This window comes from Bombina bombina, chromosome 2, assembly GCF_027579735.1.
Source record: "Bombina bombina isolate aBomBom1 chromosome 2, aBomBom1.pri, whole genome shotgun sequence".
NCBI lineage: Eukaryota > Metazoa > Chordata > Amphibia > Anura > Bombinatoridae > Bombina > Bombina bombina.
Genome location: NC_069500.1, coordinates 824,185,364 through 824,212,295, shown reverse-complemented (window position 1 = coordinate 824,212,295; position 26,932 = coordinate 824,185,364). Strand labels below are relative to the sequence as shown.

Sequence of the window (26,932 nt, the reverse complement as noted above, 5' to 3'; positions counted from 1 at the left end):
CGCCATGGACCGGACACACCAATGTTGGAGAAAACAGAATTTATGCTTACCTGATAAATTACTTTCTCCAACGGTGTGTCCGGTCCACGGCCCGCCCTGGTTTTTTAATCAGGTCTGATGAATTATTTTCTCTAACTACAGTCACCACGGTACCATATGGTTTCTCCTATATATATTTCCTCCTGTCCGTCGGTCGAATGACTGGGGTGGGCGGAGCCTAGGAGGGACTATATGGCCAGCTTTGCTGGGACTCTTTGCCATTTCCTGTTGGGGAAGAGAATATCCCACAAGTAAGTATGACGCCGTGGACCGGACACACCGTTGGAGAAAGTAATTTATCAGGTAAGCATAAATTCTGTTTTTTATTTGTGTCCTTCTGTGGGTTTAACCTGAGCTATGGAGGACTCTGACATGTTAGAAGGTATTCCTTCTGTACTAAATCCTACCTGTTTATATTGTGAGGAGGACGTGGTTTTCCCGCCCACTCAATTATGTTCCATATCCCTCAACACTAAGAAGGGAGACAAGCCTGCTAAGGCTTTTAGTCCCTCTGAGCTGTCTACCTCTCAGGACTCGGCGTCCCGTGAGATTACTACTCTTGCTACATTATCCACTCCACATGCAGTTCCCCGTAGCACATCTAATCCTCCATCCAGAGGGGGCCTTCTTCCTGAAGACTTTGCTGCTCAGTTACAAACAACGGTGTCTGCGGCCCTCAGTGCATTACCTCGCTCTAACAAACACAAGAGAAAGGTTATACATAGCTCTCCTGACCTGGAGTCATCTAAATATTTATCGGATTTAGCTATTATGTCCCAGTTATCTGATGATGAGTAAACCTCTGTAGCTTCAGAGGGTGAACTTTCTGGGTCGGAAGTCCTTAGCATCTAAGCCTCCTGCTGCGGAGGAGCCATCCTTTAGATTTAAAATTGAGCACTTGGGTTTTTTATTAAAGGCGGTTCTGTCTACGTTAAAGGTTTCAGAGGCCACGCTGCCTGAAGAACCTATGATACCTAAATTAGACAGAGTTTATGAAGACAGGAAAGTTCTTTTGACTATTCCTGTGCCGGTTAAGATGGTGAACATTATTAAGAATGAATGGGAAAGAATGGTTCTTCCTTTTCCCCCTCGTTTACTTTTAAAATGTTGTTCCCGGTCCCGGACTCTCAATTGGATTTGTGGGGCTCCATTCCTAAGGTCGATGGTACTATCTCTACGCTTGCTATACATACTACTATACCTCTTGAGGATAGTTCTTCGTTCAGAGAGCCGATGTATAAGAAAATGGAAACCTTTCTGAAAAAGATGTTTCAAGATACAGGATTTTTGTTTCAACTGGCGGCTGCAGTTCCCGAAGCGGCTACCTACTGGTGCAACTCTTTTTAGGAACTCCTCGAGGTGGAGTCTCCCCTCAAGGATATTCTAGACAGAATTAAAGCTCTGAGAATTGCTAATTCTTTTATCTGTGATGCGAACATGCAAATTATGCGACTAAATGCAAAGGCCTCTGGCTTTGTGGTCCTAGTCCGTCGGGTGCTCTGGCTGATGTCTTGGTCTGCGGATATGACTTCTAAGTCCAGACTCCTTTCTCTTCCCTTCAAGGGAAAGATTTTATTTGGTCCAGGCCTGGACTCCATTATTTCTACGGTTACCGGAGGCAAGGGTGCCTTCCTACCGCAAGATAAGAAGAACAAGTCTAAGGGACAACAATCTTCTAATTTTCGTTCCTTTCGTTCTGACAAATCCCAAAGACAACAATCCTCCTCCAAGTCCGAGTAGCCCAGGAGTACTTGGAAGCCGGCTCAGTCCTGGAATAAATTCAAGCAGAATAAGAAGCCCGCCGAAAACAAATCAGCATGATCGTGTAGGGGGCAGACTGTCTCTTTTTTCAGACGCCTGATTCAAGGACGTACAGGATTTGTGGGTCCTGGAGGTGGTATCTCAGGGATACGAGAGAGGCTTCAAATCTCATCCGCCAAGGGGCAGATTCCTTCTCTTGAATCTGTCTACCAGATCAAAAAAGAGAGATGCCTTTCTAGGGTGAGTTCAGGATCTATCCTCCTTAGGAGTTGTTGTCCTGGTGCCTATCGAAGAAAGAGGTTTGGGGTTTTATTTAAACCTTTTTGTGGTCCCAAAGAAGGAGGGAGCTTTCCGACCAATTCTGGACCTAAAGAGCTTAAACAAATTTCTCAGTGTCCTCTCCTTCATGATGGAGATGATAAGGTCCATCCTTCCTTTAATTCAGGAAGGCCAGTTTATGACCACTTACTTACCTTCATGTTCCAATCCACAGGGAACACTTTCAGTTCCTGAGGTTTGGATTCCTGGACCAGCACTTCCAGTTCACTGCCTTTCCATTTGGCCTAGCTACTGCTCCAAGAATCTTTATGAAGGTTCTGGGGGCTCTTCTAGCCATTGCCAGAACTCCAAGTATTGCAGTAGCCCCATACTTGGACGATATTCTGGTGCAAGCACCATCCTTTACTCTTGCGGAAGAATTCTCTGAGTCCCTTCTCACTCTTCTTCAATCACATGGATGAAAGATAAACTTTGAAAAGAGTTCTCCTATCCCAAGTACCAGGTTGGAATTCCTGTGTGCTATAATAGACTCCATATTCATATCCATTAGGATATTTCTAACAGACCAGAGACGTTGCAAGCTAACTTCAGCATGGCTTGCCCTCCTGACCTCCTTGAGTCCCTCTGTGGCTCAGTGCATGGAGGTGATTGGTCTCATGGTGTCCTGCATGGACATCATTCCTTTTGTCAGGTTCCGCCTCAGATCTTTACAACTGTGCATGCTGAGGCAGAGGAACGGCGTTCATTCAGATCTGTCTCAAAAGATTGTATTAGACAGCCGGTCGAGAGAATCGCTCTCTTGGTGGCTCTGTCCAGATCATCTGTCCTGAGGGACATGCTTCTTAAAACCATCCTGGGAGATTGTGACTATGGACGCAAGCCTATCCGGATGGGGAGCTGTTTGGGGTGCCAGGAAGGCAAAGGGGTTGTGGACTCAGGAGGAGTCCTCCCTTCCGATTAATATTTTGGAACTACAGGCAATCTTCAAGGCCTTGAAGGCTTGGCCACTCCTGGGTTTGTCCCAGTTTATCAGATTCCAATCAGATAATATAACCTTGGTGGCTTACATCAACCATCAGGGGGGAACGAGAAGTTCCTTGGCGATGAAGGAAGTATCTCAGAATCTGTAGTGGGCGGAGGCCTACAGCTGTTTGCTGTCAGCGATCCACATTCCGGAAGTGGCAACTGGGAGGCGGATTTGGATTTTCTCAGCAGGCAATCCTTCCATCCAGGGGAATGGTCTCTCCATCCCGAGGTGTTTGCAGAGATATGCAGCAAGTGGGGGACGCTGGAGATAGATCTCATGGCATCCCATCTTAATACCAAGCTACCTATGTATGGGTTGAGGTTGAGGGATCCCCAAGGGATCCTAATAGATGCACTAGCAATGCCCTGGAGATTCAAACTCATATCTTTTTCCTCCATTACCACTTCTTCCTCGAGTGGTGGCCCGCATCAAGCAGGAGTGGTATTGCCCTAAAGTGATTTAGCTCTTTTAAAATAAAAAAACACTACACAAATTTACAAGTAAACCCCCAAAAAATGTTGTCTAAAAAAATACCCTAAAAATTGCCAAATTTAAGCAGCACTTAATCTTCATTTTGGTGGTTGTCCATTTTCATCCCAGCGGCAGTCTTCTTCTTATCTTCATCCATCTTCTTATCTTCCATTCTCAACATCCTCTTATATAGGGGTACCCTTGCAGTCCTATTGACTGATTTTAAAATCAGCCTATAGAATGAAAGCTTTTTCTATTGGCTGATTTAAATTTGAAATTGAAAATCAGTTAATGGGAATGCAAGGATACCCCTATATAAAGGTAGATGTTGGGGTGTGGCGTTTAAGGGGTTAATAGTGTAGAGCGGTAGTTTGTGGTGGGGGCACTGGTGGTTTAGGGGTTAATAATGTAGAGGGGTAGTTTGCAATGTGGGAGTGGGGCAGTTTAGGGGTTAATAGAGTAGTTTAGTGCAACTGCTTCCTCCAGTCAAGTTTGAGCGTTAAATGTGAGTAAGTTTGAGCGATCACATTTACCTTTTCACTTGTAATACCAGTGGGCATTGCCACTCAACACCGCCCATAGAAAATATGAGGAGCATAAATTACTGTGAGTTTGCGCAATCGAATTTACAGTAATTTAAACAGAGCCACTTGTAATATGGATTAGAGTGTTAAAAACACCACAAATGAATTCTGATATATGATACCCACAAATTAAAAAAATACTTTAGTATCCCTTTAAATTTATACAGATAAACAACTCCCTCAACTCTTTTGTTGGAAAGGGAGAAACATCCTCAAGAAATGTGGTAAGCTCACAGCATAGAAAAGCAATTGAAAAGTCTAATACACTATGAAATGCCCTATTTGAAGAAAAAAAATAAACAAAAAACAAGCCTTCTGGCCTGTCTAGATTTGTTAATGAACTACACAATGAGTTATTTTCTCTATAATTTGTGCATAGTGGAACATTTTTAACTCACCTTTTATCTCCCCTAATTATAAATGTTGTATTTTGCCCGGAATCAACTTCACCCAGCAGTGATTCAAACCTTCTCCCAGCTGATGAGTGGCAAAAACCAGTCTGTCCTGGGATGGTTATGAATCACTGCACTAACCCTAGCAAAGCTTATAAACTGTGTGAACAGCGATGCTTTGACATAAAGGGAATCTGCTGAAAAGCAGACTTAAAGTAAAAAGGTGTGTCATTGTGAACCTAATTTGCATATCTTACCCAGAATCCTTTGCTGCATTGGAAATAATGTAATTCAGAGGTTTTCTGTGGGAAAAACAAGCCTTCTGGCCTGTCTAGATTTGTTAATGAACTACACAATGAGTTATTTTCTCTAAGAAAAAAAATAATAATATACAATAATACAATGGCCCTTTAAGAGTTGACAAACACTATTTTCATTAGTACAGTGCTCTTCAACTTGTTAATAGCTTTCTTTAAAGGGACATTAAACAGTGCTTGCATTTGTGTAAAAAAAAACTATGGTCTAGTTGTTTTTTGTTTGTTTTTTGTTTTTTCTTCAAAATGCTGAAAATTACCTAAACTAGCTATCGATTTGCAAGATTTTGAAAAATAAAACGTAAGTTACTGAAAATGCTTTTTTGGCCTCTCTAGGTAGAGACAAGCACAATGTGCACACTGTACTATACTAAATACATGAATACAACTTGCATACTACCTGTATCTCCCCATCCACTGAATAGGGCATCCCTGGTGTGGATTAAAAATATAACTTTTTTTTTAAATATACAATTTAAAGACACACACTTAATTTCATGGATCATGAACAGAGAACCATGCACAGTTTTTACAAATGTGGTTTTAATTGATGTTCTAAGTATATCCATGTGTTTATTTGTTTTTACCAATTTCCTTTTACCTTTTTTTCCCCTTTCTAGCCTGTTTATGATACCTGGTTCCTGTTGTTTAATGCTATGTTATACACACTCTATCCAACGTTTTGCATTGGCATCCTAAACAAGGTACGTGGAAGACAATATAACTTCTGTAATATACACTAAAATGCATGTTTAGTACTTGCTCCTTATAATTTTTGCCTCAAAAATAAATAATTACACATATGGGGGTCCATTTATCATTGTGTGCACGGACATGATCCGCTATAGCGAACCATGTCTGCCGCACATCGATAAATGCCGACAGCATACGCTGTCTGCCTTTAACTGCTGGTGCAATGCCGCCCCCTGCAGATTCGCAGCCAATCAGCTGCTAGTAGGAGATGTCAATCAACCCGATCGTATTCGATCGGGTTGATTTCTGTCCGCCGCCTCAGAGCAGGCGGACAGGTTATGGAGCAGCGGTCTATAGACCGCTGCTTCATATCTTATGTTTCTGGCGAGCCTGAATGGAGCTTGATAAATAGACCCCATGGGGTCTTATTAAATGGATTAAACTAATATTCTTAAAGATATTTCTTTAATGAGAATGCAAAATAATTTTTTAACATCAAAATCATTCTTCAGTTTGAATTTGAGAAGAGTTTATTTCTGATTATTTGTATTGGTATATATGTTTAACAATCTAACAAAGTGTTGTTGGGTTTTTTTTTGGTGGGGGGTTACTATTCATCCCCCAAACCTTTTTTTCATTGAACAATAAGTATTTTTTCACCTGGTTGACAGGTGTTTATTATTGGACAGCTGAGTTCAGTGGAACTGTTTATGAAATGACAATGCCATATAGGTGGGTATGTTATTGTTTAATCTTTTATTTTGCTTTTGGAATCAGTTGGCATATTTAAAGAAAACAATTGGAAGAAAAATAGTTTCCTTTGTATTGTTGACTGATGGTGACACTTGGTTTCCAGCTGTGCTCAACAAAAACACTGGAGAACCTTCAGGTGTAAGGTGGGTTTCCACCAAAAGCTTGACCCAAGACCACACCATATATATTTTTCACAACTATGCAGTCATTTTATCCCCTTGGTTGCCAGTAACATACACTTCAACAGTTTTACATTTTTGGATACTAGTTACACACATACGTACATATAATAGAATTTGCACAGTGTCATTTTTAGGCCCTATTTGTAAAGCATATATGCATAAGAGGCCCTTTAAATTTAGCGGACACTTAGGGGACTTTAAAAATACTGGACATTTAATTGTTTAGTATTTTTGTATAGATTTACTGTACAGCCTGCTAACATATTGGACTGTTGGGTTGAATACTGGACACCTAGGTGACACTCATGTAGAATGGGTGAAATGTATTGTCTATAAGAACTCACTTGCCATAGTGGCAAGGGGTTGGCAAGTCAGTACAAACCCAGAAATACTCTGAGAGCAACCACGATTGGAAAGTTGCAGATTGAATAAATCTCTTGATTTAAATCTGCATTTCACTTGCTGATGTGAAAACTGATTGGTGAACCTAGCCCATTATGTTTAATAGAGTCCATTGATCAAAAAATTGCCACAGTGGAGATATATCAAACAAAATATTTGAGATTTTTTTTAGACCTTATATAGTAAAATTTAGCTAAAGATCAGATCAAGAGAGTGACCGTCTTTGTGAGTGGGAGAATCAGTCCATTGTGACAGACCGAAAGAGGAAGTGAGTTGCAGAAGTTGTTTTGCAGATGAGGCAGTGGGATTGTCAAGAGGGATGTTGAAGTCGCCAATAATTAGGGCAGGGGTGTCTGAGGAAAGAAAATAAGGTAGCCAGGCAGCCAAGTGATCTAGAAATTGAGATGAGGAGCCAGGGGGTCGGTATATGACTGCAACACGTACAGAGAGAGGGGAGAATAAGCGAATCATGTGGGTTTCGAATGAGGGAAATGTGAGTGAAGAGATGGGATGTATTTGTTGAAAGGTGAAATGAGAGGAAAGTAAAATACCTACACCACCTCCTTGTCAGTGGATGCTGTGTCTAGGGGAGAGAGCCAGGTTTCTGTTAGGGCCAGAAGGTTGAGGGAGCGGGAGATGAAGAGGTCATGTATAGAAGTGAGCTTGTTGCAAACAGAGCGAGAGTTCCAGAGTGTGCAAGTGAAAGGGGTAGTGGCTTTTGATGCAATAGGAATGTGAGTAAGGTTTGCAGAGTTTTGTTTTTGGAATCTATGGGACGGTACACATGGATGTGCACGGTTGGGGACCAGGATTAGGGGAGATGTCCCCAGCAGTAAGTAAAAGCAAGAGGGAGAGTGACATGAGATGAGATACGGATTTGCAGTAGTGAGACTCACATATATATTTATACATATAGTGTATGTATATATATATATATATATATATATATATATATATATATATATATATATAGATATAGATATATATATATTGTGACAGAAAGCAAGGTCTGGTTATAAATGGAAGATATTTAAGACCAAGCATTGTACATGCTATTTCTCCTTTCAGTTAAAACCCCAGGGAGAAAGAGTGTGTATTTGATTATCCCAGACAGCTGTGAAGCTGTCCAACAGCTAATCACAGGTGTGGCTAATTAGAAGTTGTGAGGGTTTAAATAGCAGCCTCACTTAGGCCTTGAGAGAGAGATATACAGCTACAGAAGCTGGTGTGTGTGTTTGTTACACTGTGTAAAAGACTTTTGTTCCTGTGAACTGTAAAATGACATTATTTTTACAAAGCACTTGTGGAATGCTGTGAAGTGCTGGGACACATTTAAAAGCACTTAACTTTGCTGCAGATGAAGGATTTCCCTCTTTTGAAAATTAACTGCCTGTTTGTTATTGCTGTGAAAAATAAAGCCTTTTAAACTACAGTGGATTGTCCTGTGCTGCATTTGTGCCGTAGAAGACCTTGGTTAAAAGTGTTCCTGTCACACTTGGTGGAGAATCCGGGCAACCACGTTGTATGTCTGTGGGCATAATAATCTGCAAGCAACATGGAGGAAGTCATTAAAGCTTTGATCCATTCTAATGCTATACAGCAGGAGACTAACAGAAAAGCTGCTGAAAATAGTGCAGCACTGCAACAGTTGGTCTTGGCCCAGTCAGAGAGTGCTATGCTGCTGGCTAAATCACAGAAGGAGAACACTGAATTGTTGATACAACAGATGGCTGCTGTGCAAGCTGAGACATTCAGGAAGACCCGGGAGGAGCAGCAAAGTGCTACACAGACTCTGCAACGAGAGGTTCAAGCCATATCAGAAAGACTGAACTCTGAATATGTTGGTGGCAGCCAAGGTTCCAGAGTAATAAGGGCTAGTCATTATCTTCAAAAAATGACAGCAGCTGATGATGTTGAGGCGTATCTTTTGGCATTTGAACGCACAGCAGAAAGAGAAAAATGGCCGACAGTTGAGTGGGCGAGTATACTTGCGTCATTTCTTAGTGGTGAACCTCAGAAGGCCTACTTTGATTTAGAGCCAGCACAAGCTGGTGACTATGAGAAATTGAAAGCAGAAATCCTTGCACGCCTGGGGGTGACTTCGGCAGTCCGTGCACAAAGATTCCATTCCTGGATGTTTTCATCTCATAATGCTGCAAGATCCCAGATGTTCGACCTTATACACCTTGCCAGGAAGTGGCTGCAACCAGAGGTTAATTCGACTACCAAAATAGTGGAACTACTGGTGATGGACCGGTTTCAGCGTGGATTACCTGCTTCCCTGCGGCGGTGGGTTAATCAAGGTGATCCTCAAACAGCGGTTCAGTTGATTGTATTGGTCGAAAGATTTATAGCTTCAGGAGAAGTTTTGCAACAATCTTCAATGGATCAGCCCCACAATCCCAAGTCCCAGAGCTCTACAAGAACTGGTAAGACTGTTCAGGGGATAAAGGGGATAAGAGAGCAGCAGGTGTATAGGCAAAACACCAGAGACATTTCCCCAGGAATTAAGGAAACATTTAAATATAACCAACCTGTAAGATGTTTTAAATGTAATGAGGTTGGGCATATTGCTAGAGACTGTGATAAAGATGAATTTATGGACTGTAATGTTGCACATTCACTATTGTCTAATAGCAACAGCTCTGTTAATAATGATTCCCATTGGTTTACTGTGATGGTTAATGGTAAAGTGTCTAGGGCTTTGCTTGATTCAGGAAGTATGGTCACACTAGTGGCTAAATCTTTAGTACCAGATGCAATATTAGATTATGGGGAAAAAATGGGAATTATCTGTGTTCATGGAGATAAACGGGAATATCCTACAGCTGAGGTGGAGATTGAGACTCAGTGTGGTAAGTTAAAATATTGTGTTGGTGTAGTACCAAATTTAGCCCATGAGGTGGTGATAGGGAGAGATTTTCCAAAATTTCTGGAGTTATGGGAATCTCCAGAAATATGTCAAACTTCTGATATTTATGTATTTCCTTTCTCTGAAACTGATTTTGAAGGGGTTCCATTGAAAAGGAGAAAAATAAGATTTATTGCCCTATGCCTGTATTAGTAGGTGATCAACCTTCTCAGAGTAATGAAGTACCAAGTACTAGCTCGGAAAATATTGATGATTTGATAGATCTGGTTGGTGGCCCTGGTAATTTTAAAAAACCCCAATGGGAGGATCCAACATTGGTAGAGGCAAGAAATAATATCAGGGTTATAAATGATGTTGTGACACAGCCAGGAAATGTATTACCCTATCCTTATTTTTAAGCAGTTAATGATTTGGTATATAGTGTAGAGAAGAAAGGAACAGACATTGTTAAACAACTTTTGGTGCCCCAGACTTTTAGGAACACTGTTTTAAATCTAGCACATAACCACATTCTAGGGGGGCATTTGGGAGTTGAGAAAACCAAAGAGAGAGTTCTTAGAAGGTTTTATTGGCCAGGGATATTTGTAGCCATCAAGGATTATTGTGCTTCATGCCCTAAGTGTCAACTTACAGCTCCTGCTAAAGATTTTCGTAACCCTTTAGTGCCCTTGCCTATAATTGATGTGCCTTTTGAAAGAATTGCTATGGACTTGGTGGGTCCGTTGGTTAAATCTGCTAGAGGACATCAGTATATACTGGTAATCCTTGATTATGCTACACGCTATCCTGAGGCAGTTCCCCTTCGTAACAGCTCTGCAAAGTCCATAGCAAAAGAACTCATGCTAATGTTTAGCAGGGTCGGGATACCTAAGGAAATTTTGACAGACCAAGGAACTCCATTTATGTCCAGGGTTACAAAAGAATTGTGTAAGTTGTTTGGCATAAAACAACTAAGGACCTCAGTATATCACCCTCAGACTGATGGTTTAGTAGAAAGGTTTAACAAAACTCTCAAAAGTATGCTAAGAAAGGTAATTGACACAGATGGGAGAAATTGGGACCTTCTGTTACCCTATTTAATGTTCTCTATCAGGGAGGTTCCCCAGGCTTCTACAGGTTTTTCCCCATTTGAACTGTTATATGGGCGGCATCCCAGGGGATTACTAGATATAGTTAAAGAGACTTGGGAGCAAGAGACAACACCTTATTGAAGTATTATTGAACATATTTCCCAAATGCAGGATCGTATGGAAGCTGTCATGCCCATTGTAAGGGAACATATGGGAAAAGCACAGGAAGCACAAAAGTACAGCTGCAACCGTAATGCTAGAGCCAGGGTCTTTCAACCTAGGGATAGGGTGTTAGTTCTGGTCCCTACAGTTGAAAATAAATTCTTGGCTACTTGGCAGGACCCATATGAGATAATTGAGAAAGTGGGTGATGTTAATTACAAAGTAAGTCAGCCAGGGAGAAGGAAACCTGAGCAAATATATCATATAAATCTGTTAAAACCTTGGAAAGATAGGGAAGTTTTAGTTGCCTTAAAACCTACAGAACTCCCTGTCACAGAACCAGAGGTAAATATATCAGAAACCCTATCTGTACATAAGAAGCGAGAGGTCAAGGATTTTATTAGAAGAAACAAAGAGGTATTTTCTGTGGTACCGGAAAAAACTAATGTTATTAAGCATGACATAATAACAGAACCAGGGAAGAAGGTCTGCCTTAAACCCTATAGGGTCCCTGAGGCTCGTAGAAAGGCTATTAAACTGGAGGTAGAAAAAATGTTAAAGCTTGGGGTAATTGAGGAATCACAAAGTGAGTGGAACAGTCCAATCGTGCTTGTTCCAAAGCCGGATGGTTCATTAAGGTTCTGTAATGACTTTCGTAAGCTTAATTGTGTTTCCAAATTTGACACCTACCCAATGCCTAGAGTAGATGAGTTAATAGAAATGCTAGGAAAAGCACGTTATCTCACTACAATTGATTTAACGAAAGGGTATTGGCAGGTGCCTCTCACTAGTCAAGCAAAGAAAAAGACAGCTTTTTCAACCCCAGAGGGCTTATTTCAGTATACAGTGTTGCCATTTGGTTTACATGGGGCCCCGGCAACATTCCAGAGGATGATGGATAGAATTCTGAAACCCCATGTTCGTTATGCGGCAGCATATTTGGATGATGTTATAATTTATAGTACAGATTGGGAATCCCATCTTCCAAAAGTTCAAGCAGTACTTGATGCAATACGGTCCGCTGGGTTAACTGCCAATCCTGCAAAATGTACTGTTGGTTTACAGGAAGCTAAGTACTTGGGTTATACTATTGGTAGAGGATTAGTTAAACCTCAGACAACAAAAATAGAGGCCATACAGAACTGGCCACAGCCTCTAACTAAAAAACAAGTAAGAGCATTTATTGGGATAACTAGTTATTATAAAAGGTTTATCCCGAATTTCGCTACAATTGCGGCACCCTTGACGGATCTCACAAAAGCAAGGGCCCCAATTATGATAAAATGGTCCCCAGAAGCAGAACAAGCTTTTAAGCAGTTGAAAGATGCCCTTTGTGCCCATCCAGTTTTGGTAACCCCCAATTTCGCTAAAGATTTTATTGTACAGACAGATGCCTCTGATGTTGGTTTAGGAGCAGTTCTCTCGCAGGAGTGTCAGGGAGAAGAGCATCCTGTCCTTTTCCTAAGCAGAAAACTTATTTCACAGGAAAAGAACTATTCTATAGTGGAGAAAGAATGCCTTGCCATTAAGTGGGCTTTAGAGACCCTTAGGTACTATCTGTTGGGAAGAAAATTTAAATTAATAACAGATCATGCTCCTCTCACATGGATGAGTCAGAATAAGGAAACAAATTCAAGAGTTACTAGGTGGTTTCTTAGCTTGCAACCCTTCAATTTTACTGTTGAGCACAGGGCCAGTCTTTTGCAGGGCAATTCTGATGGTTTGTCTCGGGTACATTCATTGATGTCCATGGTCGCTCAACCCACTGGGTGTGAGCTGGGGGGGAGGATATGTGACAGAAAGCAAGGTCTGGTTATAAATGGAAGATATTTAAGACCAAGCATTGTACATGCTATTTCTCCTTTCAGTTAAAACCCCAGGGAGAAAGAGTGTGTATTTGATTATCCCAGACAGCTGTGAAGCTGTCCAGCAGCTAATCACAGGTGTGGCTAATTAGAAGTTGTGAGGGTTTAAATAGCAGCCTCACTTAGGCCTTGAGAGAGAGATATACAGCTACAGAAGCTGGTGTGTGTGTTTGTTACACTGTGTAAAAGACTTTTGTTCCTGTGAACTGTAAAAGGACATTATTTTTACAAAGCACTTGTGGAATGCTGTGAAGTGCTGGGACACATTTAAAAGCACTTAACTTTGCTGCAGAGGAAGGATTTCCCTCTTTTGAAAATTAACTGCCTGTTTGTTATTGCTGAGAAAAATAAAGCCTTTTAAACTACAGTGGATTGTCCTGTGCTGCATTTGTGCCCTAGAAGACCGTGGTTAAAAGTGTTCCTGTCACAATATATATATATATATATATATATATATATATATATATATATATATATATATATATATATATATATATATATATAGATATATAGATATATATAGATAGATATATATACACACACACATATTTATATATATATATATATATATATAAATATATATATATACACACATATATATATATATATATATATATATACACACATATATATATATATATATATACACACATATATATTTTTACAGACATATATACACATAAACAAATACATATGTAATATTAATAAGTAATAATACAATTTTTATTAAATATTAATATTTAATCCAAGTTAATAATAACTAAGTTCTTCATGAGCTTATCCCCCACAAAGGGGTTAAACACATAACTAATGTCCATCTCAGGAACCATAGAGAACTGCTAGTAACAAACGGGAAACAGCTGGTGAGACAATCAATACAAAAGTACCGGTACAGGCGCTAAAAGTCTCTGGTGAGTTCAATATTATAGCCGGTTAAACTGATTAAGATACATGGAAGTCTCAATATAATGTTCCCCTGATGGATATCCACTCCAGACGATTGTTACCGTCACTGATAATCTGTGTATAGTTGGATGCAGCCCACAGTGCAAGTGAGGATTTTTCAAGATCACTGAAGAAAGGTAAACGCTGAAAAGAAATAAAACAGAGGTGCAACCCGAATAAAACGGTAAGGGCTCACACAAATGGCAACTTACAGGAAATAAAATACAATTTTGCAATTGTGTTAAAAAATGGTCCCTCCGGTCATCATACCGATTTCCCCTCTACGCTAGCCGTCAAAACCGTATGCAGAAACAAGGGAAGATGACTCCTAGGTGTGGACCCCGGGAGGGACAAGTCGTCTATGCGTTTAGTCTGTATGCAATCAGGCTTTGTCAATGTTCATTGCTGTAGCTGCCCTAACCGGCTATTTAAAAGGGCCAATGCTGGAAACCAGAGTTATCACCATTAAAATCCACTGTCTTGTTACATCTGTTAAAAAATAAACTTAACCCTTTAGTTGTCACAAAGTACTGAAAAACAAATCATGTTAATTTTACGTGTGCCCACATGATGCAGTAGGGTTGTGCCTCTGTTTTACTACCCTTTCAATCACTGTCTGTGTTTAACACAGCAGCTGCTGCACCTGCAGCTCTGAGTGTGACTTTAATTATGTGTTTAACTCCTTTGCTGAAGTTAAATACATAGAGTTGGACTTTCAATAGGGCAAACAATACATTCTCTAACAAATTAGGTCATGTCATTTTTGCATTAAAGGGACAGTCTACACCAAAATGTTTATTGTTTAAGTAGATAGATAATGCCTTTAAAAGCCATTTCAAAGTTTTGGACAACCAACATTGTTATTTTAAAGGGCCAGTAAACCCACCAAATTTTATATAATTTGGCACGTAGAGCAGAATTATATAACATTAGCCTAGGGCCAGCTTTCTAAAGCAAAGTATTTCAGAGATATTAAGCTACACCCTAAGCGGGTCTGTTTTTTACCTATGCCAGAGACCAGAGCGGGAGCGAGATAAATTCAGTTTAATGGCGCAATCGGGGGCGCTGTGACTAGACAGTGTGCTTGATGCGCTTAGGTAAAAAACAGACCCGCTCTGTAAAATTAATTTTCATGGCTAAATATCTCTGAAATGCTTTGCTTTAGAAAGCTGGCACTAGGCTAATGTTATATAACATTATTTTGTGGGTTTACTGGCCCTTTAATATACTTTATAACCTTTAAACGTCTCATTTTTGTCCTGTTTCTGAGCCACTACAGGCCGCCTTTATCTAAGTGCATTTGTATAGCTTTTCACAGCAAGACACTGCTAGTTCATGTGTGTCATATAGGTAATATTGTACTCACCCCTATGGAGTTATTTATGAGTCAGCACTGATTGGCTTAAATGCAATTCTGTAAAAAGCACTGAGTTAAGGGGGCAGTCTGCAGAGGCTTAAATACAAAATTGATGTATCCCCTTATGAACAGAGATTCACATTAAAAAGAGTGCAAAACATAACAAAACGTTGTTCTTTCTCTATCTGCAGGATATGGACAGCAGAAGCAGCCTCCAGCATCCTGAGCTATATATCATTACCCAGAAAGATTCACACATTGGCTTAAGGGTGCTCTGGTATGTCCTTTATGGGTGCTACACATCACTGGTGATGTTCTTCATTCCTTTTGGAGCTTTTTATGACTCTGCTGGTCCTGGGGGCATTTTTGATTATCAGGTTTTTGTGTTTACCATGGGAATCATTTGTATTTTTGCTGTTCTCTCTGAGGTAAGACATAATTAGAGGTGGTATTATATATTGTATGTATTGTTTTTTTGTTTTTTAATTCAGTAGCCTCTAGGAAGGGCTGTAACGTATTAACCCCAATTCCAGCAGTCTCAATTTGTAGACATAAACATCATATAGCCGCAATAAGAAGAGCCCATGAATGACAAACCATTTGAATTAGATTACAATAAAACCACAAAAGAACTATTGAAACACATGGAAAACAAACAAAAATCTATAAGAAACAGGGATATCAAAGACTTTTCAAGTATGTTTTTGCTAAAGTATTACAAGCATACCTTTCAGCATTTCCCAGAGGCATTCCATGACTTAGAGATGATAGTGCACTTGTGGGTTGAGATCAGAGGGCAGAGCCCCTAGTTTGACATATATGGGGTTGCACATGCAATGGGCAGGGGCCAGGGCAGTCCTTTGGTTTTGCTCTGGAAACTGGAACATTTGTCCTGGGAAGGCAGCACACAAGCAAAATTCCTTCTCATGAACCAAACATTATATCAGGGTAGCGCTGCAGAGAGGTCTCTCTTTACCTCAATATAGGAATCCAAAATATAGAATGTCCACAGCACCTTTACTTTTATCATAAAATCCCTACTTTATTGGAACATATTAAAACATGGCGTTACAAAATTTTGCGTGATCCCACCCTTAATCATGCAATTTCATAAAATGTTATCTATTTTTTCACTCAACTTGTTTTCTCATTTTCATAAATACCTGTAATATTTTATACGCTCAGAGAGACAAGGATCTATAAACCCTGACACCAACAATACAACGATTCCCTTTACAGCCATGAAGACACACTTATTTGAATGATAGGACTCAGTCTTTTGGTTTTAATATGTTTTTGTTGTGAGGAAGTGATAAGGGCCTCTTAGGAGTGGCCAAAACCTCCAAAATAGCTGTATTGTAATAGGACTCATTTAAAAGAGGAGGGATGCTGCCGCCTAATATTATTTATCGCACCCTACTCCCCTGATTTTATTTCATATACCTATGGTTCTATCATGTGGTGCACTGTTGCCATGGTAAGAAACATTCCCTCTCCTTAAACCTCACTATTGTGCCGGGGATTACACTGAACTAGAACAAATTAAAGAGGAATGTAAACTTTCATTCAAAAGTGACTAAATAATAGCATTCCCCAATTAAAAATTCCCTTGTGAGTAGGGATGGGCGAATGTTTCTAAAAATTCGAAATTTAAAATGAATTTTGATACATTCGTTCGTTCGAATCGAATTTCAAATGTTTATATAACATTCTAACATTCTATTTTAGAATTTTTGATTTAGAAGTTTTCAATAAAATTCGAAAATATTCGTTCGAATAATAGAATGTTTATCTATGTATTCATTCAATTTTGAAATATAATATTCGAATTCGAATGTGACATTCGAATTCGAATGTGAAATTCAAATTTGAAATAGTATTTCTAGTCTACAACTGTGTTTAATAAATGTAATATTCGAATTTGAATGCTACATTTGAATTCGAATGTCACATTCAAATTTGAAATAGTATTTCTAGTCTAATACTGTGTTTTAAATGTGATATTCGATTCTAATGTGATATTCGATTCGAATGTGACATTCGAAATAGTATTTCAAGTCTAATACTGTGTTTTATAAATGTAATATTCAAATTCAAATGTGACATTCGATTCAAATGTGATATTCGATTCGAATGTGACATTCAAAATAGTGTTTCTAGTCTACAATTGTGTTTTATAAATGTAATATTCGAATTTGAATGTTATATTCAAATGTAACATTCAAATTTGAATGTGACATTCGAAAACTGTAAATAACATTCGAAAATCGAATTTTTAAGAATATTCTATTATGTAAATCGAATTTCTACAATAACATTCGTTCTAACATTCGAATTCGGATATACAGGGAGTGCAGAATTATTAGGAAAGTTGTATTTTTGAGGATTAATTTTATTATTGAACAACAACCATGTTCTCAATGAACCCAAAAAACTCATTAATATCAAAGCTGAATAGTTTTGGAAGTAGTTTTTAGTTTGTTTTTAGTTATAGCTATTTTAGGGGGATATCTGTGTGTGCAGGTGACTATTACTGTGCATAATTATTAGGCAACTTAACAAAAAACAAATATATACCCATTTCAATTATTTATTTTTACCAGTGAAACCAATATAACATCTCAACATTCACAAATATACATTTCTGACATTCAAAAACAAAACAAAAACAAATCAGTGACCAATATAGCCACCTTTCTTTGCAAGGACACTCAAAAGCCTGCCATCCATGGATTCTGTCAGTGTTTTGATCTGTTCACCGTCAACATTGCGTGCAGCAGCAACCACAGCCTCCCAGACACTGTTCAGAGAGGTGTACTGTTTTCCCTCCTTGTAAATCTCACATTTGATGATGGACCTCAGGTTCTCAATGGGGTTCAGATCAGGTGAACAAGGAGGCCATGTCATTAGATTTTCTTCTTTTATACCCTTTCTTGCCAGCCACGCTGTGGAGTACTTGGACGCGTGTGATGGAGCATTGTCCTGCATGAAAATCATGTTTTTCTTGAAGGATGCAGACTTCTTCCTGTACCACTGCTTGAAGAAGGTGTCTTCCAGAAACTGGCAGTAGGACTGGGAGTTGAGCTTGACTCCTTCCTCAACCCGAAAAGGCCCCACAAGCTCATCTTTGATGATACTAGCCCAAACCAGTACTCCACCTCCACCTTGCTGGCGTCTGAGTCGGACTGGAGCTCTCTGCCCTTTACCAATCCAGCCATGGGCCCATCCATCTGGCCCATCAAGACTCACTCTCATTTCATCAGTCCATAAAACCTTAGAAAAATCAGTCTTGAGATATTTCTTGGCCCAGTCTTGACGTTTCAGCTTGTGTGTCTTGTTCAGTGGTGGTTGTCTTTCAGCCTTTCTTACCTTGGCCATGTCTCTGAGTATTGCACACCTTGTGCTTTTGGGCACTCCAGTGATGTTGCAGCTCTGAAATATGGCCAAACTGGTGGCAAGTGGCATCTTGGCCGCTGCACGCTTGACTTTTCTCAGTTCATGGGCAGTTATTTTGCGCCTTGGTTTTTCCACACGCTTCTTGCGACCCTGTTGACTATTTTGAATGAAACGCTTGATTGTTCGATGATCATGCTTCAGAAGCTTTGCAATTTTAAGAGTGCTGCATCCCTCTGCAAGATATCTCACTATTTTTTACTTTTCTGAGCCTTTCAAGTCCTTCGTTTGACCCATTTTGCCAAAGGAAAGGAAGTTGCCTAATAATTATGCACACCTAATATAGGGTGTTGATGTCATTAGACCACACCCCTTCTCATTACAGACATGCACATCACCTAATATGCTTAATTGGTAGTAGGCTTTCGAGCCTATACAGCTTGGAGTAAGACAACATGCATAAAGAGGATGATGTGGTCAAAATACTCATTTGCCTAATAATTCTGCACTCCCTGTAAACACATTCGCCCATCCCTACTTGTGAGGCAGTAGTCCACTGTTTGTTACAATAATTTCCTGCAACAAAATGGTACAAGCTTTTCTGCGGAACAGAACAGAATTTGAGATTCACTGCGCTGAACTAGATACTAAAATAAAACCACAGATAAAAGGATCCCTCCTAAAAGATGGCAGAAAACAAATAGGACAATATGTGTAATAAAACACAAAGGTCTATTTCTGTGGCACTAAAAAACTAAATATATGTAGTATCTGGCTGCAAATAAAAATAAGTATAAATATAATTAAAAACGTACGTGCAAATAGTTACTTACACCATATATTGTAAGGAAGTTCTCGCTAGAAAACTCCTCTAAATAGTGCAGTCCTACGTTTGGTATACAGCAGTCCGGTTCGTGTTATGAAACTCCCGTAACTTCGGATCTCTCAGTCAATACTGCGACTATGATTAGGGTGAACAAACTACGGAAGCCCCAAAAGGGCAAAATTAGAGCAACGCATTTTGGCAGGGTGCCTTGCTCAAGCAAGCAAGCACATACATTTTTTAAATGTATCCAGTATGCGCAAAATTATTATTGCAAACAGCGGAAGATATACCAGACAGCTCTGTAATAACACAACCTGGTTAATAACAAATCTAAATGGTGAGCAGAATTAAATTAACCAATTAGAGTGAAGGTGGTGACCCATGCTCTAAACTTCCCACACCTGATTTTTTAATCATAGTAGACTACTTTGTATTCACCAATTTCTACCCAGGTCCACTGTCTCCTATTTAAACTCTTCTCAGCACCATCCTTCACACACCATATCCAAACCCTCTTCAAATCCTGTCTTTGTATCTACACAACGTCTCTCAAATTCATCCTTTCCTCACCAAGACACCACTGAAATATGAATTAAATCGCTTATCCTCTCTTACATTAATTATTTCAGCATTCTTCTCAGTGGCCATCCTAACTTCTATTTGTCCTCTTTCCAAGCAATCATGAATGCTGCTGCCAGAATAATTCACCTAACTCTGAAATCAGCATAATTTGTTCCTCTTTTCAATGTCTGCACTGGCTCCCTATACCCTACTGAATCAAATGCAGAATACTTACACTAACTTATTGAGCTAAAACAGTTTTCCACCTTTTTATATTTTCACAAATCTCCAGATATCCCCCTAACCATCTTCTTGGTGCTACCTATGACCTTTGTCTATCCTCCTCCATTACCACAACCTCTCTCTCGAAGACTTCTCTTGTGTTGCACCTACCTTGTGGAAACTTTTTCTTTGTTCTCTGACATTGTCTCCCACATTTCAAAGTTTCAAGCTCTCTTATTAAATCTGTCTATTCAGAAATGCCTCCCAAATGTTAGTCATCCCCAACCTATAACCATTCTGCTAGCTCAGTGGAACAACGCCTACACCTTTGTCCCACTCACCTAGATTGTAAATGCTATGGAGCAGGTACCTCTGTATCAGTTCTATTATTACATCTAATTATATTGTACTATATACCCCAATATACATACTATTGTGGTTCTTTATTATTTGTTTGCAATACCATACCCTAAGGATAAATCTGAAATAACTGATTTAAGAAAACCATATCTTAGTGTTATTTATTTCATAAGCTTGAATACTGGCCCAATTCCCTCAATGAGGTAAGACGTTGACTGCAAACTCTTGTGACTTTGTTTTAAATTGTTTGGAGGTTGGTATTTATTCATTAAACTCTCAACGAATTGGCTTATTTTAAAATAGAAATTAGTTTTTATACAAGTCACTCTGTCTTGTAATTTCAGCAAACTAGCAGAAATCCTCTGTATATTCCATACAATTAAAGGGACAGTTTTTTTTGTTGTTTTTTTGCTTGTGACTTGTGTTAGTGTCTATTAATAAGGCAGTGTTTAATTGTACAGAAATGTTAAATATCTCTTGCTTAGGTGTAAAACCTGTACTTTGTCCTATGGTTTCTAGGGAGACCAAATAGTAAAATCTGTAACCTAGGTTTTCAAAGTGCTGCAAATTTCTTAAACCAGTTATTGTATTGCAGCATATGCAGTTTACAGAATTAGCTTTTGATCTCTCTAGCAAATGTGTGACAAAGCACAGTTTTTACAATAATGAAAGTGGTGTTAAATATCCTTTTAAGACCTAGATGCACTTTCTGTTGGCTTCACATTTAAAATTAGATATGTGCAATTTGTTTCGGATTGATTCGGAAATTCGCAAAATTCGGAAAATTCGGAGATTCGTATCGAACCGAATTTCCGAATTAAAATACTGCCGAATTTACCGAATAAGTCCGAATTAGTTTGGATTTATTCGGTAAATTCGGATGGCCATGGATTACACTAGTATTGTACAGTATATTAGGTTATATCACTCTGCTATGGGTTACACCTAATATACAGTACATAATACTAGTCTAATCCCACCTAACACTTACCGAAATTCCGAATTTCCGAACTGAACCAAACCGAACCGAATCCAGCCGAATTTAATCGAATCCGAATGAATCCGAAACGAATCCGAACCGAATCGATTCAAAATTTTCCGAATTCGAATCGATCTGAACCGAAATTCGAAAAATACCGAACCAAATTTTTTCGCCATGCACATATCTATTTAAAATAAACTTAAATAATCTTAACTTTTTTTTCCATTCAAAAATATTGTTAGCATGTTTAAATAGTTTCCTATTATATGTATGATATAATTTTTATAAATTATATATTGTGAAAAGCTTGTAAAGTAATTTTTTTTAATATAGGCTTATTCAATTATGTGGTACCTGTTTAGTTACAGTTAAATGTCATTATTCACTCTATGCTAAACTTTCCAACCAGATTTATGACAGTTAAAAGCAAAACTTGATGAAAGTTGTTATTTTTTTAAACAAACACACTTACTTCAATGGATTTAATTTTACAGTATTTACAATATATATACGTTTTCTAAATTGCCAGTTAAAATGTTTACTTTAAATTATTTTTAGGCTTAATTTTTTTTAAATTAGTTTTCTTCATATACTATAGAAATGGGACTTAAATAAATTGTGTGCCTAGTATCTGAGGGCCTGATAATCTAAAGCTGTTATCAGTGCTTAGTGGTCCCTTAAAGTATTTAAAAAAAAAAAGAAACTAATTTTATCTTAAGCAGATACCTACATAACAATATATAATTCTCAACAAAAAAAACCTCCCACGATTTTCTGTGATTTCTCTCTATGCTGCCAAGCTTTTTTTTCATCAGCCCTTAATATTGGATGTCATCTCCTCTTGCAAATCTAGTGCCTGCCCTTTAGCCAGAAATGTATCTAAGCCATTTTTAAAATGATCTAAGGTATTGGCATTCACTGCCTCCTTGGGCAATGAGTTCTACAATTTGATTTTGCAGTGTAAAAACATTTAAGTTGCTGGACTTAATTGTGACCTCTTCTCACAAGCAATACACAGCTCTTCCACAAATCTAATGCTTGCTTTAAACTGAGCATGACAATGACAATAGTCTATCTCACAAAGGTTGTTTTTTTCAACAGGTTGTCATGCAGTATTCCACTTGGACGGTATTTTCATTCCTGGCTATTGGACTGTCACTGATGTTTTACTTTCTGATTACATATTTAACTCAGATGCCAGCTGCATTTTTTACAAGCCAATCAAATTTTGGATTTATGGGTATTATTCAAATATCAAATTTACTATGTTTTTATTTTTAAAGATATAGTTGATGAGGCAAATTACATGTTCGTATCAAGTATCTCAAAATAATTATTTATTTCAGGAGCTAGTTACTGATGGGATATACATTCCTACCAGGAGGGGGCAAAGTTTCCAAAACCTCAAATGCCTATAAATACACCTCCCACCTCACTCATACCTCAGTTTTTACAAACATTGCCTCCTTAGGAGGTGGTGAAGCATGATGTGTTTAATTTCTTCTGTGAAAGGCGCTTCTAAGCATATTGAAGCTCAGTTCCTCTCTAAGTGCAGTGTTTGTCTGAGGGATGTGAAGGGAGTATTGCCTGATGATACTATGTTTTCGCCTATGGGAAAGCTTTTCATAAGGCTCTCTGTAACTCGGTTGCAGGGATTCATCTGCTGCCTTCCTTTATAGATCCACAATATACTCTTGTACCATTACCTCTGCTGATATGTTTCAGTACTGGTTTGGCTGTCTGCTATATGTGGATGGGTGTCTTAAAGGCAAGTACTGTATATACTTTATTATATAAGACACTCTCAGCTATGGATTGGGCACTTTTTAAGTAAAGTTGCTATATATTGTTTGTATACATGCCTTGAGTCAGTAATTCAGTGCTCTTTTTTAGCGACTTTATTTTGGTGGCTAAATATTTGTCAAGGTTGGTAGAATCTGTGAAACATCAAGGTTTTTTTTTGGAGCTAGTAATTTATTTTGAAATTGTGATGCTACGTATTATGTTAGTCTCATGGAATGTTGATGATCACATTTTTATGCAGTATAATAGTAGTATCCATTAGGCTTTATTTAGGTACATTTCGTTTTTATGTATATACAAACTAAATTCTTACCTTTTTTTCTTCATTTGGCCTTTCAACAAGAGCAAACGTGCATGTGATGATGCTATTTATGACGTTATAATTTCGCACGTTTATTTGGCACCAAAATTTCTCGCCAAATTTGCCGTTATGAGCTCCGCCCCCCAGCTCATTCAGTGCTCTCAGAAAATGTTTAGAGTTTTCATGCAGCATTATTTTATTTTTATTTGTTATAAATATTTGCTCTGTTTCCATTCTCTAAAACCTCTTATATATATCATATACTGTATAGGAGCATAGATATAAATTTGCAGAATTAATTTATTTTTTCAAATTTAGCTTTTTTGCCTCTGATGTTACCATAGGATTGGAGCTGCCTGAACACGTATCTACCAAAGCTAAGTGTGTTTGTGGTAAAAAAGCTGATCTAAATACTTCAGCTCAATTATGTGGCCTTTGTTTTGACAATTTGTTAAATTCTGATAATATATCTGAGTACAAATGCACCCACTGTTATTCCATCTTGGTCTAATGTACATAGCATTCCTGCAGAAATGAAAGATTGTATTGCTGCAGCTATAGAGTTTTTCAACATTTTCCAAGACCTAGTGAATTAAGTTCTGACCTTCAGCATACTCATGTATCCTCTACTGATGGGGTTTCCTCTGATTCAGAGGACGCCACATCAGAGACTGATATAGACAAATCTTTTTTATTTAAGATAGAATATATTCGTTCTTTCTTAAATACATTTTTGTTTACCTTGGGTATTGAAGATTCTAAACCTCCTGATAATAAAGCTAGTAAGCGTCTAAATTCTGTATTTAAGACTACTGTAATTACTCCTGAAGTATTTCCTATTCCTGACGCTATCTCTAATGTGATTGCTAAAGAATCTTCTAAGCCTGGTACCTCTTTTAACCCTTCTTCTAGGTTTAAGAAATTGTATCCTTTACCTCTAGCCAATTTAGAACTTTGGGAAACCGTTCCTAAAGTTGATGGGGCAATTTCCACTCTTGCCAAAATGTACTACTATTCCTATGGAAGACAGTACTTCTTTTAAGAATCCTTTAGATAGGAAGCTTGAATCTTATCTAAGAAGGGCATATTTACATACTGGCTACATTCTTAGACCTGTTATATCTATGGGTGACATTGCTGCTACTTCTACTTTTTGGTTGGACAGTTTAGCACAGCAGTTGTCTTCAGATTCTGAATTACCTAACATTATTGTTTTACTTCAACGTGCAAATCATTTTATTTGTGATGCTATATTTGATGTTATGAAGCTCAATGTCAAATCCATGTCTTTAGCCATTCTAACTAGAATAGCTTTATGGCTTAAATCTTGGAATGCTGACATGGAGGTTGATTTACTATGCCCCGAATGGGGCCAACTCACCCTGTTTCCATGCAATCCTTTAGGCTTGCCATAAACGGAAGTTAAGAAGCAGCGGTCTTAAGACCGCTGCTCCTTAAATCGATCCGCCACCTCTGAGCGGCGTACATCCATCAACCCGATCAAATATGATTGGGTTCATTGAAACCCCCTGCTAGCGGTTGATTGGCCGTGAATCTGCAGGGGGTGGCATTGCACAAGCAGTTCACTAGAACTGCTTGTGCAATGCTGAATGCCGACAGCGTATGCTGTCCGCATTCAGCCATGTCTGGTGGACATGATACGCTGCAGCATATCATGGCTGCTAGACTTTGTTAAATTGGCCCATGGTGTCTAAAATTAGATTATTATCTCTTTTCAAGGTAAAAAATCTTTTTGGTTCACAATTGGATTCTATTATTTCCACTGTTACTGGGGGTAAGGGAGTTTTTCTGCCCCAAGACAAGAAATCTAAGGGTAAATTTAAAGCTCCCAATCATTATCGTTCCTTTCGTCAGAATAGAGAACAGAAAACCACTCCTTCCCCTAAGGCCTCTGGCTCTAATTGGAGACCATCTCCGAATTGGAATAAATTCAAGCCTTATAAGAAACCAAATCCTGCCCCTAAACCTACATGAAGGTGCAACTCTCAGGCCTGTTCTTCTGTTAGGGGGCAAACGAAAGCTATTTCAAAGAGTTTGGACAGACTCTGTCCAAAATCAGTGGATTTAGAAAATAATTTCTCTGGGGCATTAGATAGGATTCAGAATATGACCTCCCTTGGGAAGATTCTTTCTTACCCATATACCAAAAAACCCAGTAAAAGCTCAAGCCTTTCTAAAATGTGTTTCAGATCTAAAATTTTCAGCGGTAATTGTCCCAGTTCCACAGCAGGAACAAGAATTGGGTTTTTATTCAAATCTATTCATCGTACTAAAGAAGGAAAACAATTTTGAATCTGAAAACTTTAAATCATTTTGTAAGAGTCCCAACTTTCAAGATGGTGACTATAAGGACTATTCTGCCTTTTGTTCAGCAAGGTCACTTCATGCTCACAATAGACTTACAGGACGCTTACCTTCACATTTTGATTCATCCAGATCACTTTGATTTCTGAGATTCTCTTTTCTAAACAAGCATTACAAATTTGTCGCTCTTCTGTTTTGGCCTTGCAACAGCACCAAGAATATTCTCAAAAGTTCTAGGTACCCTTCTATCTGTAATTGGAGATCAGGGTATAGCAGAGTTTCCTTATTTGGACAATATCTTGGTACTAGCTCAATCTTTTCATTTAGCAGAATCTCACACAAAACATCTTCTGTTGTTTCTTCAAAGACATGGACTTGGAGGATCAATTTACCAAATAGTTTCTTGATTCCTCAGACAAAGGTCACCTTTTTAGCTTTACAGATAGATTCAGTGTCCACAACTCTATCCCTCACAGAAAAGAGACGTTTGAGATTGGCTTGTCTAAACCTTCATTCTCTATCATTCAGTGGCTATGTGCATAGAAGTTTTAGGTCTCATGATTGCAGTATCGGACGCAATCCCTTTTGCTTGTTTTCATAGGAGACCTCTGCAGCTTTGCATGTTGCACCTATGGTGCAGGGATTATATTCAGATACCACAACTGATATACTTAAATCCCAACACTCAACTCTCTATGATTTGGTGTTTAAACCATCACCTTATTGTTCAAGGGGCCTCCTTTGTTCATCCTACCTGAACTGTGATCACAACAGATGCAAGTCTCATAGGTTGGAGAGCTGTTTGGGGGTCTCTAACAGCACAAGGAGTTTGGAATCCTCGAGAGGCGAGGTTACCAATCAATAACTCTGTACTATTTTCAGAGCTCTTCAGGCTTGACCTCTATTATTCGGTTTTAAACAGACAATGTCACAACAGTGGCATATATCAATCAACAAGGGGGGACTTGCAGTCCCCTAGCAATGAAAGAAG

At 38.6% G+C, this 26,932-nt stretch overlaps 1 protein-coding gene across 1 annotated transcript in view; it reads left to right on the top strand.

Annotated features, from left to right (window-relative positions):
* LOC128647319 (phospholipid-transporting ATPase IC-like) overlaps positions 1-26,932 on the top strand; it is a 304,249-nt gene that overhangs the window by 250,607 nt on the left and 26,710 nt on the right. The window contains exons 21-23 of the mRNA XM_053700103.1: positions 5,488-5,571; positions 6,338-6,451; positions 15,360-15,596. Of these exons, the coding sequence (XP_053556078.1) occupies positions 5,488-5,571; positions 6,338-6,451; positions 15,360-15,596 (435 nt within the window). The remainder of the gene's footprint in view (positions 1-5,487; positions 5,572-6,337; positions 6,452-15,359; positions 15,597-26,932) is intronic.